This window comes from Rissa tridactyla, chromosome 3 (assembly GCF_028500815.1).
Source record: "Rissa tridactyla isolate bRisTri1 chromosome 3, bRisTri1.patW.cur.20221130, whole genome shotgun sequence".
NCBI lineage: Eukaryota > Metazoa > Chordata > Aves > Charadriiformes > Laridae > Rissa > Rissa tridactyla.
The window spans coordinates 15,757,466-15,775,619 of record NC_071468.1 but is presented as its reverse complement, the minus strand read 5'-3'; the positions used below and the strand labels follow the sequence as shown (position 1 = coordinate 15,775,619).

The 18,154-nt window shown below is 53.2% G+C and overlaps 2 protein-coding genes across 4 annotated transcripts in view; one reads left to right on the top strand and one right to left on the bottom strand.

The window, feature by feature from the left end:
• The window catches only part of STUM (stum, mechanosensory transduction mediator homolog), a 51,108-nt gene extending 48,649 nt beyond the window's left edge, over nucleotides 1–2,459 (top strand). For all 3 annotated transcript variants that reach the window (XM_054196696.1, XM_054196695.1, XM_054196694.1), the window contains one exon: nucleotides 308–2,459. In XM_054196696.1, coding sequence (XP_054052671.1) covers nucleotides 308–318 — 11 coding nt within the window. In that variant the 3' untranslated portion in view covers nucleotides 319–2,459. The remainder of the gene's footprint in view (nucleotides 1–307) is intronic.
• A 9,601-nt stretch (nucleotides 2,460–12,060) lies between these two features.
• The window catches only part of ITPKB (inositol-trisphosphate 3-kinase B), a 70,787-nt gene continuing 64,693 nt past the window's right edge, over nucleotides 12,061–18,154 (bottom strand). The window contains exons 7-8 of the mRNA XM_054195267.1: nucleotides 17,494–17,565; nucleotides 12,061–14,611 (exon numbers count right to left, since the gene is read on the bottom strand). Coding sequence (XP_054051242.1) covers nucleotides 14,396–14,611; nucleotides 17,494–17,565 — 288 coding nt within the window. The 3' untranslated portion in view covers nucleotides 12,061–14,395. The remainder of the gene's footprint in view (nucleotides 14,612–17,493; nucleotides 17,566–18,154) is intronic.

The following is an 18,154-nucleotide window of genomic DNA, read 5'->3' as shown; positions in this document are numbered from 1 at the left end:
GGACAGAGCTGGGGAAGCCAGATGGGATTTCAAGTCTAACTGGTCCCAAGGGGAGTCTGCTCAGTCGCATCTTTAATATAAAACCCCGTCCCCTGCCACCGACTTGTTTTACCTCCTCTCACCAGAGAGCAGAGCTTTGTGCCAGGGACAGACCAGGCAGAGCCTGTCCCCTCAAGGGGCTCCCGGGGAGCCCACATTCTAGAGATATGTGCGTGGCGCCCACAGTTCACACCACGCAGCAAAGACACGGGTACGACTGCTGCTTTGGCACTTTCACCCCGTCACTGATGCTTGTCTTTCTCTTTAGGGCCAAATTAATCACCCAGCGCTTTTACGCCTGTTTCCGGAGCACCGCAGAGGGGGACCACCCACTCCAGGACACCCACCAACACGGGGGATGGATAACTCGCCCCCGGCTAGTGCCTGCCATGCCGTACCACACCGCCGCTGCCAACCGACCCCTGCCTCCTCGCCACGCAGAGGTGGCAGCCAGCGAACGCTTGATCTGGTCGAAGGAGCATGGCACCAGGCAGTCCCGATACCATCTTCCGCTTTACCAATATAGGTGTTTTAGGTGCAAATTTTACAGCTAAAGAGTGATAGCAGGTAATGAAGAATAAATGCAGTTGCTTCACCCCCATCTGCCAACAACGCAGTATTTTCTGCTGCTCCTTCCCGATTGTGAAAACCAGGTTTCTCAAAAAAAAAAAAAAAAAAAAAAAAAAAGGGCTTTAAGGAAATAGTTCCTTGGTACTTGAACCCAGCCGGGCTGAACAGCTGATTTACTACTTGGTGGAAAGCAATTCCAGGTAGGAATCAAACCAAATGTCTTTTTGAAATTTGTGGCCAGTCATAAACCAGTTTCATTCTGGGTCAGCCCAGTCATTTCAGTGCAGAGCACGCTAACGTTTCTTCCTAAGTTTGTTGGTGTTGCCAAATCCATACTTACCGTGGAAAAGGTGCTATGGCAGATGCCCCCCACCACCACCACCACCCTCCTGGCCCTTTGCCCGTGCTTGCTGCAGGGGGTTTGGCATCACTCTGAGCCGTGGCACACGTGCTCGGCAATGTCATCCGGGGCTCTGTGCCGGGAAGGGCTCCGGCATGCAGCTGTACCGTGGGGAGTGTTAGACACGTGAGGTGCCTCCATCTGTGCCCCGTCCCGCGCTTCCTAAGACAAAGCCGCATGTTCCTCCCCGTGTGCATCGACTGTCACGCATTTTATTAAAGATCTTTCAGTTCTGCTGGAAATTGCCCCTTTGTCGTGGTCTCGCCGTGACACAGGGGTTATTGTGCCGAGCTCCGTGGAGAGGAAACTGAAGAGTCACAGTCTCGTGATTCTCCAGGGGGCTGTTTTATTCTGCCCTTGCCTCACCTCCTGCATGTTTTGGGATGACCCTGCAGTTCTCGTACATGCATACACTCCAGACAGAGTGTATTTTATTACTGTTCAACCCAAACTGCAATCTCTACAAGACACCACCAAGAGTTCATTGACATTTAAAGCCTAGATACAAGAAAAGCTTATAAGCTTGCCTACAGCTGATATTCCTCCCAGTCAGAAGCAATGGCTTTTCCCATGCGCTTGCAAACCGTGGCGTGATAACACACCCCTGTATTTTCTAGCTGACTTCCCTTCATGCTCACACGCATAATGCACTTTCAGGCAGCGCTGCAATTTATTTTCCAAACTGGCACTCAGCATTTCCATCCCCCCCACCCCCGGGACCAGTATGCTGTAGAACCCCAAGCGACAGCGGCACCAGCTGAACCAGGGTTAGTTACAGTGAACCCCCCAGATGCCCATACCACCCACAGGCCATCATTCCTCCTCTTGTCATCCGTGCGCATAACTAGAGCCAGGCTAAAATTCAGTACTGCTTCTCTTGCACCCACCCGCCAGCCAGCCAGAGGGAAGCGACACCCCCCCACACTCCATCCCCTCCGCTGAAAAGGTGCAGTGGGACACAAAAGCTCCACGTAGACTCTAGGACCGACAAGGCAAGAATAGCTCAATCCCTCTTCCAGCTTTAAGGATGCTTCCAGCAGGCAGGTCAAAGGGAACAGCATGTTTGGGCTTGGGATCAAAACGGTCTCGCCTCCCCCAGCACTGCCTGGAGGTGACGGCAGCACTTCCCAAATACCCAGCAAACAATCCCACCCTGACCCACGCACCCCCTTTCCACACACAGACACAGGCGCTGCTCCACAGGCTGGCAGAGGGGTAAGTTGTCTGTCACCAGCTCGAGTCCATGTTTTCCTTGGTTTTGGCCACGGTTGGGCGTATCGGGTTTTTCCACCCTAGGAAGGAGGGAAGGGGTGTGTGCCCACCTGTGCCATTTGCACCTCGATGGTGAGCTCACATTTCATTTTCATGCCAGAGCCCAAACTGAGGGGTTACAGAGGACCATTTGTATGCCTATTTATATCACTGAGTATTGGATTGTGACTTGCTGTGTTTTGATACTATGGATTATTATTAGTTTATTTTTTTTTTTAAAGTTAAATATATTCTATTGCTGGACAGCTGGAACGAAATGCAGAGTCTCTTTACATAGCCTGGAGAAACCCCATCAGCCCTGGAGCAAAATGGGTGGTGGAGAGCATCCAGCAGACACCAGCTTGCACCCACATCACCTGAGGAGAGGAGGCAGGGGCCAGGGCATGGCTTTCTTAAGGAATTAAGAACCCAGAGCCTTACAGGGGAGCAGAGGGCTGGCGAGGAGCCTTACCTGCACCTCTGGAATGGAGACAAGGGAGTGGGGGAAAAGCTACCCTGCCGTTCCCCTGCGCACACACCTACCAGCAATCCTTCTCGCCTGGGTTTTCTTTAGTTTTAACATTTTAATTTTACTCCAGACACATTATCCCTGCTGCCCATGTGACAGCAGCCCTCGTGCTGCCGGGGACTTGGCCACGCACGCCTGAGCGGAGCAGACCTTGGCAGGTGGCAGAGCCATCCCAGGGGAGCTTTCCCATGAAAGGCAGCTGTGCTGCAAGGGCCGACAGCCTGTCAAAACACATCTGCACATGTTTAGGAAGTAAAGTTCTTTACAGTGAGGGTGGTGAGGCACTGGAATGGGTTGCCCAGAGAGGTGGTGGAGGCCCCATCCCTGGAGACATTCAAGGCCAGGCTTGATGAGGCTCTGAGCAACGTGATCTAGTTGAAGATGTCCCCGCTTACTGCGGGGGGGTTGGACTAGATGGCCTTTAAAGGTCCCTTCCAACCCAACACATTCTAGGATCTTGACGATCCATACTTCATGCTCGTTGCTCCTCCTGCGACATGCAGCACCCCAAAGTGCCACTGCTCTGCTCCCTTCCCAAAGCCGCCACCACAGGGTGGGGAAGCACATGGGAGATCCCAGATGGACTTGCCAGTGCTTCCCTTGGTCATTTTTGAGACAAGGATCTAAAGCTTCTAAGCAATTGCTCATTCATATGAATGCCCACAACCTAGTAGTTTTAACCCCAAACATTGGCACACAGGTAGTTTCCAGGCTGTAAAGCCTCACCTGGCCCTGCTTGGATCCCTCACTTCTGTAGGGCACTCCTTGCAAATACAGGTTTACACAAGCAGCTTGTCTGACACCAACTGTCCTCAATGCAAGAGACCCCAGGCTGCCCATCCCAGGAAAGCAAAGGCTGCAGCCATCACCCCATTTCTAGCCCCAGAAGTGCTCACAGAGGATGGGTTTCAGTGTCCCCAGGGTGCCCGCAGCCCTGCTGGGAAAGGGCTGGCCAATTGCTCCATCAAACCCCCAAAACCTTGGAGGGCTGCAGCACTGCCTCAGGTGATGGCGGGATGCAGGGAGCAAACCTTGAGCGCGTTTCCCTGTGCGATAGTGGGACTGTGTAGCCCCTCACACGCCATGCAGCCCATGACTGACCTTTCATCCCCGCTGCAGTGCTTTGACTTTCCCCTCTCCCTGCTGGGAAGGTGGCAGCATGGCACAGGGCTCGGCGGCATCTGCTGCCCACCAGAGCAGGGATGGAGAGGGAGCCGGGCAGCATGGAGGAGAGGGGGCCAGTGGAGGAGGTGAAAGGTGTCTGGGAGGAAATGCAACCATGCCCGTGATATTCGCCTTCCACAGCCCCAAATGCAAGGGCAAATGTTTGGAGACAGAGCTTGAGATATTAAATTGTGCTTATCCCTCTCTCTGAATTGCCTGCACAGCACAACGTTCCTCCTGTTCGCATGGGCTCACGCAGGAGGAGTGGTGAGACACCAAAGCCAAGCGTGACCCCAGAGAATTGGGAGAGGGCACCCACCCAGCAAGGCTGGGGGATGCAGCCATCAGGAAGGAGACAGCACAGATCCCACTTCCTCACAAGCGGTGGCACTTGCATGGGTGGGTCCCAAGCAACTTGTCTTTGACGAGAAGATCAGGGAAGGGGGAAGGCTGCAGACAGCTGTTTGCAGCTGGGCCAGGCCATCAGCTGCAGCGGGAATGCCAGAGGCAGGGAGCCCAGCAGGGACCAGCGCAGAACAGCCCTGCCCAGCCACAGGGCAGGGCCCATGGATCAGCGAGTCCAGCCTGGGGAGCTTCAACAGGACTCAGGGGGCCAAATTCAGATTTGATGACAGACCAGCGAGAAGGGGGTCTTCTCACACCCCCATGGCTTTGAGGGATCTAGTAGGTGAGGCAGAAAGCTCCATTTCACTTGCCACATCTTTCTATTTAGGCTTCGCCCCTCAGCATGTGAAGTGCTTTGGGATGAAAACTGATATATAATATTATGATACTATTAATACACCCATGTAGACACATCATCACTTGGCAAATCCACTAGAGAGATCTGGGATAATTATCTTGAAGAGATTTCCTTAAAGCCCTGGTAATGCAACCATTTCAGAGCGGAAGGGGAAACGGGAGGAGCTTAGTGAAGCCAACGGGAAAGCCTTTATGCCTTATCCTCATCCAAGCACCATCATGAGAACAGGTCTTTCCCTCACCTGGAGGAACAAACATGCCAGCAGCTTTTCAGCCCCGCAGGCTGTTGACCCCCACGTCCCAGGGTGGGATGCCCAGGGAGGCATCAGCAGGCAGAAATCTGGGAGTTTTTCAGGGGGTTCAAAGACAGGTAAGAGCTGATGAGCACAGCCTGCAGGTTCTGCTGGCTCCTCAAATGGGCAGCAGCTCCCCATGCTGTGAGCAGCCTTGAAGCCAGCCAGCACCACCACCCAGAAACCTGGGCAATGGGGTGACCAGCAGGTTCCTGGGGTGCTTACCCCACAGTATGCTGGCCCTTGCCAGGAGACAGCAGCCAGCCAACCTTGAGCCCCTGTAGAGCTGTAAATGCCCAACACAGTCCTGCTCTGCCCTTCTCCAGCATCCTATGGGTGGGCAGAAGCCAGAACAGAGCCAAAGCCCACAGCCACCCCACTCCAAGCCCCACACCACATCCCTGGGTCAATCTCCTGGCTGGCCACCCACCTCCTCCACACCATGAAGCCCCAGGGGCAGCATACGACCACCAAGCACATCTCAGCCTGATTTCAGGTGCAAACTGGCTCACCCCCCAAGAGCCCAGATGCCCTCACAGCACAGTTACAGCTCCCACTGTAGGTCCTCCATGCGCCCACCCCAGTGCAACACAACAACGAGGTACCAAGAAAACTCCCTCTCCAGCAACCACCACACAGCAGGAGAAATTACGCAACCTTTGCACTTGCAGGACCCCCAAGCTAGGCTTTTTCCACCTCCACCCCCAGCAGAAACACAGCCCAGCCCCCTCACTCCCCCCTGCAACCAAGCTTACCTCTTTGGGGCTGACACACACCACCAGGACACATCCAGCAGCACTCACAGGGAACCACACAGGGCTGCAGCCCATAACACCAACACCACCACCACACCAATGAGGAGTAGCTGAGACTTTATGCGTGATCCAGAGCCGTCAGTGGGCCCAGGTGTGCTTTGCATGAGGCCAGCTGGGAGATTTCAGGCTGCAGTTACACCCATGGGGGCAAGAGCAGCTTGGGCAGGAGGGATGGGGTCAGTCCCAGCTTGCAGCTCGCCCTGGTGGGCAGTCAGGGTCTGGCTGCAGGCGGCTCTCACTGGTGGCAATGGAGAGACAGGGAAATACACTGCCTGGATATCGTATCATTTAGAGACACATATTTAGAAAAACATAATTTCAATCATATTCTGTTCAAACTAGCCTGAGCAACCATTTAAAAAAAAAATAATATCCATGCAAAGGAGGGTTATTGCAAGGTATACATGTACTATCTCAAAATCTTCAAATAGTGCAGTCCAAATATACATTCAGATATGAATGTAGCTAATGAGAAGCTAATATTACGATTACAGGCTACTTCGGAGCTTGTTCGCAAAGGAAAATCGCAGCCCTGTGGAAGAGGGTGTGAGCTGCAAGGCTAGCGGGGGTGCATGCCTGCGTCTAGGGCACATTAACTGCGTCCCCGGAGGAAGCGAAGATGTGGCAGCCGGAGCATCCATGCGCTAAAAAATGGCATCACACCCCACCTCCCTAAGGACCTTTGGATTGAGGCTTGGGCTGCCACGCTGTTTCAGCCTGCTCCCATTTCTCGTTCCGTCCGGCATGCCCAGGTGGGCAAAGTGGGGGGACAAACCGGCCCCAGGCTGAGCCCTCCGGGAAAAGATGGAATGCTATGCCCCGCAGCAGGAACCTGTGGGCAGTGCTGGTGGTAGCAGGGATTTCTTCACCAGCCCTCGGCATGGGGAGCTCTGGCTCCCACCAGTAGCCCTGGGTGGTGGCAATCACTGGCTGACACCGAGCAGCTGCCATCGGGGGGAGGTTTGCTGCCCGCCTGCAGCAACTTCTGAGTTTGCCTTCATGTGCATGAAACACACATAAAAACCAACACAGGCTGACTCTCCTTCACTGCCAGACATGATTCCAAACATTAACACTTTAAACTACCAGGTGTTTATGTCCCAGGAGGGATGCGGCCAGCCTGGCTCTGCCAGATGCCCCTCCAAGGTGCCTACATGGCTCTGAACGCCATAGAAGATGTTTAATGTCAGAAGTGACCTGAGCAGCCTGAAATTTGGGCCCAGTGGGGCCCAGCATGGTGGCAGCTTGCTCACGGGCATGCCAGGTATGACGCTGCTCCTGCCTGTGCCTGGAGATGTTGTGCGGGGCCGTGCCGCCCACCAAGAGCCTGGAGCCATCCTGGGATGCAGGTGGGAAGCTGCCAGGGGCTGATGCCTCCAACCCCGACGAGCCGCTCCAGCTCCGGAGAAAGTGGAATTAAAGGCTGAGACTCCAAGGGCCTCTTCTGCTTCTTCCCCAAATGCAAAAGGTCTGTTCTAGGAAACCAATTTCCTGGAGGTCTAATTTTAGAAAAAGACTGTTTCTAATGACCCAACAGATGCTTTTTAAAGGGAAGGCGAGCATTCCCGTGTGTTTGATTACAGTAGGGCTGGTACTTGGTACTGGGGAACCTTGCTGCTGGGAGAAGGCGGGGGGTAAATCCAGCTGAGCCGTGAGCATGGGAGCGTGGCCGAAGGGACAAGCCTCCTGCGGAGAGGCAGGCACTGGTGGGGATTTGGGGGATTTAGGGGATTTTGCACCAGCCCCATGCCTAGCTTGTGATGGATGAGCCAAGCCTCGGCCACAGCAGGCAGGCAGCACCGTGCCCCTCTCCAACCGCGTTGATGTAACTCTCGTGGATGTCACCGAGTAAAAGCAGGCATCCCTGCATCCCGCTCACAGCCACGGGAGGGATTTTTCCAGTGTGGGTTTCCAGCAGAGCACACGGGCAGCTGCTGTACCTGAAGCTACGGCAAACCATCGTGAGGGGCTGCCCACCTTCGCGTGGTGTTAGCAGCCTGTGCAGCCCTTCCCCGGGGTACTGTCTTCTCCCCTTGCTTTTTTGGGGGCATGAAAAGAAATGACGTGTGAATTTAGCACTTACAAACGATACTGCACTGACAGCGCTGCAGTGGGAAATGTTTTTTTTAGCCTCAGAACCTTTACAAAGGGGAACCACGTCTGCAGCATCTCTCTGCCTTGCTGCTACAGACTTGTGTTGCCTTTTCTTCTCACAGTCCCTCATCCAACCCAAACCCCGCTTTTGCAAGAGAACTAGCTCTGTGCGTCTGTGTCCCTGCAGGAGAAGTCCCCAGATTCGTGTCATGGAAAGCAACATATAAAACATCTTGGAGCAAAAGCACCTCCTGACAGGGAGGGCAGTTGTTAGAAATCAAAGTACTTGGGTTTTGTTTTCTGGCTCTAGTCAGCAGCTCTAGTAAATCATTTTGTGTCCCTATTTCATGCTCCTTTGTCCAGGTATTTTCAAGTTTAAGATTTTTACATTAGGGAAAGCGTGTTTGAACACCCTCGTGTTGGGCAATGGGGAAGGAGCTGACCCCAGAGCTTGCAGGACTGACATTACTATTACTTATACACATCAAAAAAGGGCCAGGAGGCACAAAGTCCCAGTAAACGGGGATCACCGGCCCCGAGCAGGCAGCGGACCAGTGCTGGCAGCAGGATGAGCTGGCAGGGCCCAAGAAGTGCATCTCCCACAGTTTCCTACAGTGTTGTCCTGGGTGGGATTTGCTCGGGAACCTCCTCCCCAGGCTTTCTGTTCCAAGTGGAACCAACAGCAGCTCTCCTCTGCTCTCTGGCTGCTCACAGGTGGAAGCACAGTTTTTTCTTGGAGAGGAGCTGGAGCCACGCGAGATGGGTCCCCTAAGGGTGGGGAGAGAAGTGGAAAGAGAAAACCAGCCAGTATAAGAGTAACACCAGTCCCTGGGGCACCTCTCAGAGCAGTGAATCTCCGCATAAAGCCACCTTTGTGGCGCTCCAGTGCCTCGGTGGAGAGCATCACTGGTGGTGGGTCAGGGGCCGGAGGTGCAGGAGATGGTAGCCTTAAGTCCTACCATGGGGGTGGGTGAAGCAGGGTCCTGGGCATGATGAGGCCTGTCCCTGAGGCCCCAGGACAGCCATCTCATGCTGCTTGTGAGAGTGGAGTGTGACCACTTCCATGGACTTAAAACCACGCAGGAAAAGCACAAACCAAACCGAGAGATACTACAGCAGGGTGCTGCCCGCTCTCCCCATTTGCAGGGGGTTTTAATTTTATTTTTTAACGTATCACAATAACAAAGAATAAATCTGTATTTTTTTAAGGCCGGGGAAGAGAAAAAAGTGCAGACCCAAAAGAGATGAGAGCCTGTAAGTCAGAAAGCGGTCCCTCAGGGTGGCTGGGACTGTCCCTCGGGGTGGCGGGGGGCTGGGGCTGGCACAGGGCTCCGGCCTCAGGCAGGCACAATGAGGGGAGACACGATTCCCCGGTCTCTCACTCCCAGAAATCGGAGTCTCTACCCAGAAGTGGGATGCGGGCTGCAAGAAGCTCTCCATCCTCCTACGCCGGTGGGGATCTGGGATGGAGCCGCTTGGTGGGAAGGGGTTTTATTCCTTTTAATGATCCCTGCCAGCTCCCAATGGAAGCACCGCCAGAGAACAAGCCTCAAAACTGTCAGGGGGTGGAGGGGCAAGTCCCAAACCAGCGACGCCCGGGGACCAGGCAGGGACGGGGAGAGCATCCCAGACGACCCCTGGGATACTCGCCGCGCCGGCGCCGGCACCCTTCCCGCGGGAAAACCCGCGGGAACCGCCCGGACGGGCCGGGCTTCGGGCTTTGCCTGCCCTGTCGCTGTCGCCGAGGGAGCATTGCCACCTCCCGGCCGCCGGGGGAAAGCGCCGGGGAGCCCAGACCCGGCCCGGCCCCGCCGCTCCCGGCAACCCGCGTCCTCCCCACGCCGGACGGCAGAGAGGGAGGGTGGACGGGTGGGTGGACGGAGCCGGGGGGGAACATTTTTAAAGTACGGCGGAAGCGAGCAGCCCGAGCCCAGCCCCGTTTGGGGGTTAAAACCCAACACGAGCCCTCTCCACCGAAATCTGGGGGGATGCTGAGACACACGCACCGCCCCCCCCGCCCAAGCAGGGCACCAGCACGCACATTATTTCCAAACCAGCGGGGACCTGGAGCTCTCAGCACATGCCCGAGCGAGAGCGACTCGGGCGAAGGGCATCCCCAGGCTGCTCAGTTCCCCCCACCCCAGGATGCTATTTGGCTTATCTGGCACCCCCCTGCAAAGGCATCCCCACCACAGCCCCAAAACCCTTGGGGGGAGATGCAAAGGCTTTCCCATCCCAGCAGCTCCCCCTCGCTCCCTCTTCCCCCCCTCCGCCCCAGCCACAACCCACGGCTCAGGGGGACACAGGGCCCTCCCTGCACAAAGTCCAAAGGGGCTGCTTCCAGCCTCCAAGCTGCCAGACTCACCATGCCCCAGGGACACCAGGGAGGATTCTCCAGAGGGAAAAGCCCATGGCTGGCAGTACCAACCCCAAAGCTGTAGGGTTTCATTGCTCTGCACCGCAGCATTAAAAAAAAAAACCAACCAACCAACCGACCCCCTCCCTGGCACAACCCAGATTGTGCCCACACCTTAATTTATGGCCAGCAGTATTTAGTTGGCAGCAATTTATTTAAGCAATCGAGACCCTCCTTTTGCGGTCTCACTGCTCAGGCAGCACAACTCCCTCCAGCCCTTTCTTGGGGCAGGGGGGGACAGGCAGTAGTGCTGCCCTGCATCATCCATGGCAGGGGCAAAACATCTCTTGAAGAGCTTCCCAGAGACCCCCCCCACACCAGCTGATGCCACCAACTCACACCACATGAACCCCAAACCCCTTCTCAACCACCACAGCAAAGTCCTACATTTTTAGAGATTGCAACTCCCAGCTGGCCCCCAGCACCCCCTTATTTATAGGAGGTTCATTCTTGCAAGTGGCACCTAATTAGATAATTAAGGAGAAAATTAGCTGCCCCCTCCCCACCTACAGCCTGAGCAGGCTGCCTGTGCCCCTGCTGGAGGTGCTGGGAGGCTCCATGCCTTGTCTCAGCAGCATCTAAATTTTCCTTTGTAGCCTTAATATAAGCGCTGGCCTCTCCTCTCTATATTGAGCTTATAAATCATTTACTTTATTAATCCCTGAAGCAGCAGGGAGCCCGGGGCTTTGCTTTGGGGGTGCAGCAAAGCCAGGTTGGGGGGAAAGTGGGGCTCTTGCTGTGCTCTGTGTCACTGGGGCCTGCCCCTTCCCACCCACTGCATAAACCTCAGGGTCACCGGACGCCAGCACCCAACCGTGAGAAGTTTCTTTCTCCACTTTTGCCCTTCCCCTCTCTGCCACAACATCACATTATTTGAGTTCTGGAGGCTTTTGTTTTCCTCCACAGGTAGGAAGAGGACTCATGTACCGACAAGACTCAGTGGCCCCCAGGAACTGGAGCTTTAAGTAAAACATTGGTAACGACACTGCAGGATTGTGCATGCCAGCCAGGAAACATGTACGTCTTTCTCACAGCCCACGAGAGACCGCTAGGTGCACATATAGCAGCCTCATATCTCTATCACCACCAGTTCTTTCTTGTAGAAAGCGCTTTCTAGTCTTCAAGCAAAGTCCACGCTGACTTTCTCCTGCAGTTTGTTTTAGAGGTGCTGTGACAAGCAGTAGAGATGCTGCAGGGACTGGTCCCCAGGCTGGGCTGCTCCCGGGGGTCTGGGTGTGGGGTGTTAAATCTGACTTTCCTTACCTGTCCCTCTTGGCCACGTCTGTCCTGGGACAGGCTCCTGCTGTCCTGTTTTTGCAAACCCAGCCAGGGGGGTCTGGCACTGCCTTCAGGCTCTATGGTGTGATTTCTCCTAAACGTAGCGGTAGCGAAAAACATAAAGACCAAAAAAAATCCTGGTGTGGAGCTGCCTTTGGTGGGTTTCCCTGCAGAAGGGGGACAGAGGAAATCAGGCCTCTCCCAGGGATGCCCCCCACCCAGCCTGGACCCCCGGCCCCGCTGTCACCCTGCCGGTTCCCCTTTCTCAGGATCTGTCCCCGGCACAGGGTCCTTTCCTGCTCTTTTATGCTGCCCCTGGCGTGTGCTGGGGTAAATGAAGCTGCAGCCAGACACCCCCAAAATCAGCATGGACACAAAAGCCAGCTCCTGAGTCACTCCCAGGCTGCCACAAGCTGCGTGGGGCGGACATGGACCATACACCAGGTGAATGCTTCCCATATGCCTTTATTTGCAAAGTTACAGGATTTTTTTTACAGGCACTGTGCGTTGGTGTTTATGACCGGTTCGGATTTTTAATCTGTATTACCCTATGACCGAGAGGGGAGGTGGGAGCGGAGAAAATCCCTCACAGCAACCGTTCCAGCCTCCAGAAAGGCATAAGACATCTGAGAGGAACAATCTGCTTCTTCCGAAGCCACGAAGCAAGAAATCTGGTTTATAAACAGGCTTAAAAAATGATATACATATATAAGAGCAGCTCAAAGCTAAAGTACAGCGATAACTGGTACATATCTATGCATATCTGTTCACACCCTTTCTCCAAAGCTAGAAAAGGGATGGTTTAAAAACTAAAAACACAGTTTAAAAAAAAAAAAAGAAAAAGAGAAATTCCATGCATTAAGTTTTAGTGTTTTGTGCAATTAAAATGGAATGAAAATAAATATAACTTAAAAAAACCCCAACCTTTTTTCCATGACACTAATGGAACAGAGGCAAGTCTATAAGGCACTTCCACATGGGCTATTCTAGAAAGCCTGGCAAAGAGCTAAAACAGTGCAACCATTTACATGTCATCAGATGAGCTAAAGACACCTGTCTGGTGAGATATGAACTGAGAGAAACCTTAGGAGGCTTCCAATCCTCAGGAAAGAGGCTGGGGCATGGCTGCAGATGGCTTGACGACCAACTCCTCCACCTTATTGCTGCCAGGAGAAGACCTCCCCTACCGAGGATGCTGGACCTACCGAATGATGGCAGAGGGGCTCTGGAGCACCACTCCCGGGGAGCGAGATGAGCCAGTGGGTTTGGGGGATAGAGTGGGTGAGGGATTTGTGGCTGTTAAGCTCCTGCACCATCTCCAGCGCTTCATGCTCCTTCTGTCCTTGACGCAAGGGACTCCCTGGTGTGCCCTGCAGCCTCCCCTCTCCGCCGCTCTCTCCATCGCTGACCTTTAGCAAGCCAGCTCTGCCACTGAGTTCAAATGTTCCAGGAAGTTAAAAAAATAGCCTCCACCCTAAAGAGGGAACTGGGTGTTTTCGCAGGCAGGATCGGGAGCGTGGAGGCCCTACGCGCAGCCCAAGCAGGCTGGGAAGCCAGCGCTAGAGAGCAGCAGCCGAGTCAGCCAGCTCTGCGGAAAAAAAGGGGAGGCAACGGGGATGCCTGACCCCAACTCTGCTTTGCCGAGGACAACTAACCAGTCTGCCTTGAGAGCTGCTTTGCTGCTGTAACTCTTTGCCTGCTGCTGATAAAAACTGTGGAGATGCTCCAGGCAGAAAGGTCACCCTGGGCCAGGTGCGGGCATTGGCGGCATTACCCCTACACATGTGCTCGGCTGCTGCTGAAAAAAGACTGATCAACCTGGATGGCTACTTTAGGTCTCATAGTAGTCCTTTATAAGCTACTTTTCTCTTCCCCAGCCCTGCCCAAATTCTTTATTCCCTGTGGAAGTCTGGAGACCCCAGCTAAGGAGGGCTGGGGATGCCAGCTAAGGAGGGCTGGAAGTAGCTCCTAGCAGGGGAGCTGTGTCTCTAGAGAGGAGCTTGAAGTGTTACCCAACACACCCACCACAGGGGACACTGGTGGTGGCCATGGCAAACACCTGCGCCCAACCATGTGGCCCCGCAGCAGGAGGGAAACCCTCATCCTCCAGTGCCACCTGAAAATAACTGAGCAACCTCCATGTCTTGAACACAAAGGAAAACCCAAATCTGCCCTTCTAGCATCTCTTAGGGACTTGGCACAGCCAGTTCCCTAGGCTGAAAGGTGCTGGCAAAGACAATTAAAGGGCTCCTGCCCCAGTATCCTTCACTGTTTCCAGGCCTTGCTCACACACCCTGGCTGCCAGAGCGTCCTGGGCACGGCCATCGAGTGTTTTCGGCATGAAACTACTGATCCCAGCGCAGGGAGAAGCTCCTACCTCCGCCAGCCCTCTTACAGGCCCTCTTAAAATCAGGCTGCGCAAGAGACAAAAGCGCGATAGGCAAAGCATGTGCTTGCCTGAGCGAACCCCTGCAGGGCTGCTCCCAGCCGGCGCAGCCACATGCTCCCACCGACTCGGCGAAGGTGAGGTTTCAAGTTCAGCTTTTGTTCTGGCAGGTTAGCTCTCTATTTACACGGAGAGGGAAAAAAAAACAACAACCAAGGCAGCCTGAAAAAAAACAACAACCAAGGCAGCCTAAAAAAAAACCACAACAAAAACACATTAAATAGGGAGAGTATAGCTTTCAAATGGGAAGGGCAAGGGCTGGAAAGTGTCTTGTAGTGCAGTTCAGAAGAGTCAGTCGGGGGCAGGTTGGGGGTAGTGGCAGAGTCGGACACGCGGCTTTAATGCAAGTCTTCGCTCTGGGACAACTCTGTCAGGATCTGAATGAGGTTGTCCAGCCCCCAGAGGTAGCCGTCCTCTCTGTTCCCTTCCACCCAGGGCACGTTGTGCTGGAGAACTTGTCCCTCTGGCAGCGGGGTGGTTTTCCCAAAGTCAATCATCCAGACTTTGGCCTGTTCCTTCTTGTCATGAATGAAGAGGAGGGAGCTCCCAATTACCTGTGGAGAGGAGAGGCCAGTTAGTGGTGCTCTTATTGCTCATTCTCAGCCAGCTTCAGGGCTTTCTGACACCTTATCTCAGGCTGCATTTGCAAGAGATGATGCTGGGTTTTTTGCATCCGCAAAAGCAAGCTCTATGTGTTGCTGGCCATGCTTGCACATGCCAATCGGGTATTCAGACAAGCTGATTTATTCATACAAATCCCAGCTCTTGGCAGAAGAGGAGGATCAGAAAAACATGGGCATGAGAGATAGAGATGTCATTTTGGAAACTGAGTCAAGGTTGCCGGGGAAGGAGTGAGATGAATTGTCTCAGCCTTCAGATGGGGAATTTTTTCCAAGGCTGGCTCTTTGTGACTGGCTCGTGCTATTCACACTCACCAGCCCTGCAGACATCACCACAGGGATAGGTACGCTCCAAGCATGAGTTACTTACAATGTGTTGTCTCCTGCCTGAAACAGCACCCAGATTTCCCCTAGAACATCCTCCTGGCTTTCTCAGTGCTCTGGGGATGAAAGTTACTGAGGTGCATGTACATGAATTACTGTTTCCATGAGTTCATAGATTCATAGAATGGTTCGGGTTGGAAGGGACCTTAAAGATCATCAAGTTCCAACGCCCTGCCATGGGCAAGGACACCTCCCACTAGACCAGGCTGCTCAAAGCCTCATCCAGCCTGGCCTTGAACACTTCCAGGGATGGGGCATCGCTCAGCTGCATCTGCTTTGAAGGGCTCTTTCATATCTTGATTGGCCTTTGGGAAAAATCCTGCAGCAAGTATTGGCCTGGACAAGCCTGGGGAAGCCACATCTCCATGTGGGAAGGTGAAGCGTGCTGCCTCTGACAGCAGAAGCCTCAAGGCCCATCGCAGCGGGGTGAGACCCCAGGAGCCCAATGCTCACCACCCACAGAGCAGAGCGGGTGGGTACCTGCAGCTCAGCCCCCTGGCCCACCCCTTCTCGCAGTCCCAGCCAGGCTGCTGCCCGGCAGCAGCTCCACTGTAGCTTCCCAGCATTTGGGGAACACGTATCGGTGTCAGGCCATTCACTATCACACTCTTCTGATAAATCTGAATCTCCAGTCGTTAGATTTTAGCAGGCGGTACTACAGAAAAGCACCAACAGGTGTGCTTCAGAGCTGTCCCAAATGAAGATTGCACTCCAAATTACATCCAATGTGCCTGAATTGGTGGATTACAAACTCGTTTGCCCTTGTATGACAAATAGGGACCTTGGTGATGAGAGTACAATGGCTGTTAGCAGACAGGACGCAGCCTGCTGAGAGCCAGGAGCGCCCCGTAAGCTGTGCAGACCCGTGGAGGAGTGAAGCTCTAGGGGCATCCAGCTGGTGTCAGCCCTCCAAAACGGCAGTACTAAATGTTACCGGGGACTTGGTTACATCGGTGCTAACAGCAGGGTTTAGTTTGAGGATGCCTTTAGACGAGGGTTTTGAACAGGAAGCACGTACTGTTTGCAAAAGCTATTATGAATTTACATTTTTGAGGAGACTTCCTCCTCCAGTGCATTGGGAAAATGTCCAAGGTCCAGAGATATGTATTATTTCCCAGAAATGCTTATCTTTAGCTCTTCTCCTTCCAAGCTCTTATAGCCCTCTCTTGGCCAGGACAGAACATTTTAACATTAAGGAAAAGCCTTTTGCTGACGTTCTTCACTTGCCTGTCCTGGGTCACCGAATTCTCCTGCAGCTCCTTGGAGAAGCCCTGCCCAGCGAGGGCCCCATGGAGGGACACGCAGAGCTTGGCAGACCTTCCGCTGAGCTTCGTCTCAAAGTAGGATGGAAAGTCAAAGCTGCTGCTTTTTAATTTTTAAGGAGTGGAAACTCCTTTCAAAACCTCCCTGAAAGGCTGTTTTGTTTCTGTGTTTTCAAATGAAACCCTGGCATTTGGTTTCAGGGGGCGTTTTGTCTCCCTTTTTGAACTGACCTGAAACCCTCGGTTTTGACATTTCCCTTCCAATTGCCTTACCATCAGGAGGCACAGCCTCATCTGCCTCCGGCTCCTGGCAGGCAGGATTCCCAGTAGGACCCTCCATGTGCAGCTGGGGCCGAGGTGGCTCACACAGCTCTGGCCGAGGGACAGTGGTCTCTTGGTGCTGTGGCTCCTGCTCCCTGGGAGTCAGGGGCTCCTATGAGGTTCTTTTGCCCAAAGACAACACATGCCAAGGACACGCGCACTCATATTTTGTTAAGTAGGTGCAATAGCAAATACTCTTTGCCAATGCTAAATCAATAAAATGATTTAATTAAATTATGGAGCATTCCAGTTCCTGTTGAAATGGCCAAGAAATGTAGCGCTTCCTCTCTGTTTTCCCACCAGAACTGAATTTTCCCTGCAGAAAATGTTGATTTTGTGGACACTCATTTCTGAAGGAAAGTCCTTCCAAGGGAAGGGTCCTTACCGTGGTGCCCTAACCAGCTCAGCAAAGGCAGTTTTAGGATATCTGCAATTTATGGCTATGTTGAAGCCTTGTTTGATCACATGGAGCAACTGTCAGCAAAACGATACATGACGTGCATTCAGACAGGAATTTGTCTCCAGAAAACCCCTATACTTTTACACTAAGGATTTTTCCCAGTCATACAAACCCATAAGCATCCCAAATTCCTCCTAGATCCCTTGTATCTGTGTGAACACTGGTTTTCAGTAGATTTGAACCTACGTCACATGCATGAACATTATATCAGTCATCAGCCGTATTAGATATAGTATTAGATAAACATGGGTATGAAAATATGGATATAAGAATAAATTCAAAGTTGTAGAAATTTACAGCCTCTGACTTTGACTTCTCTTCTCTCCTTGGACAAGCTAAGATTAAACCATTCACATTTACAGGCAAAACTATCTAAACGTGAGTATTACCTCATGGCATTTGAAGAACGGGGATGTCTCCAGGGTAGCGCGGATACCCTTCAACCGGTTAAGGTAACTGTTCTGGAATTACAAAAAAAAAAAAACCAAACCAAGCTGTCAGCGTTGTGGGAAGCCTACATAAAAACTGCTGCATGAGGCAGACAGGAAAGTCACCCCTCCCCGCATCCTCTCCATGATACCATGTTTGCATGGGGGGTGTTCCCCAGCTGCCCTGCACTCAGCATCCTCCCCACAGGCCTATCCCCTGGGAGGGCATACACTCTCTTTTGGGACTCACTTATTCTTTCGGCCTCTATGGCATCCTGCGACTTCCAAAACTGAGCGAGAGCATTTGCCTTTGCTGAACTGGTGCTTTCTGCAGACTTTCCCCACTGCATCCAGGTGCTCCCGAGCAGGCAACAGCCAATTCAGCAGCTGCTGCTGCACATGCACAGCCAGGCTGCTTTTTTTCCTCCCGCTTGTGCTCTTTTTAATAGGTCAACCCTTCACCTCATCTGTCATTTTATAACTCAGTCAGTCAAGCATCGTGAGACACTTCTGTAAGTCCGTATCAGTGCTTCTGCAAAGTTGGTACCACGGGTGGAAGGGCTTTCACACTAGTCAGCATGCAGGTCAAGACCCACACGACTGTTTGAGCATCCCTACAAAT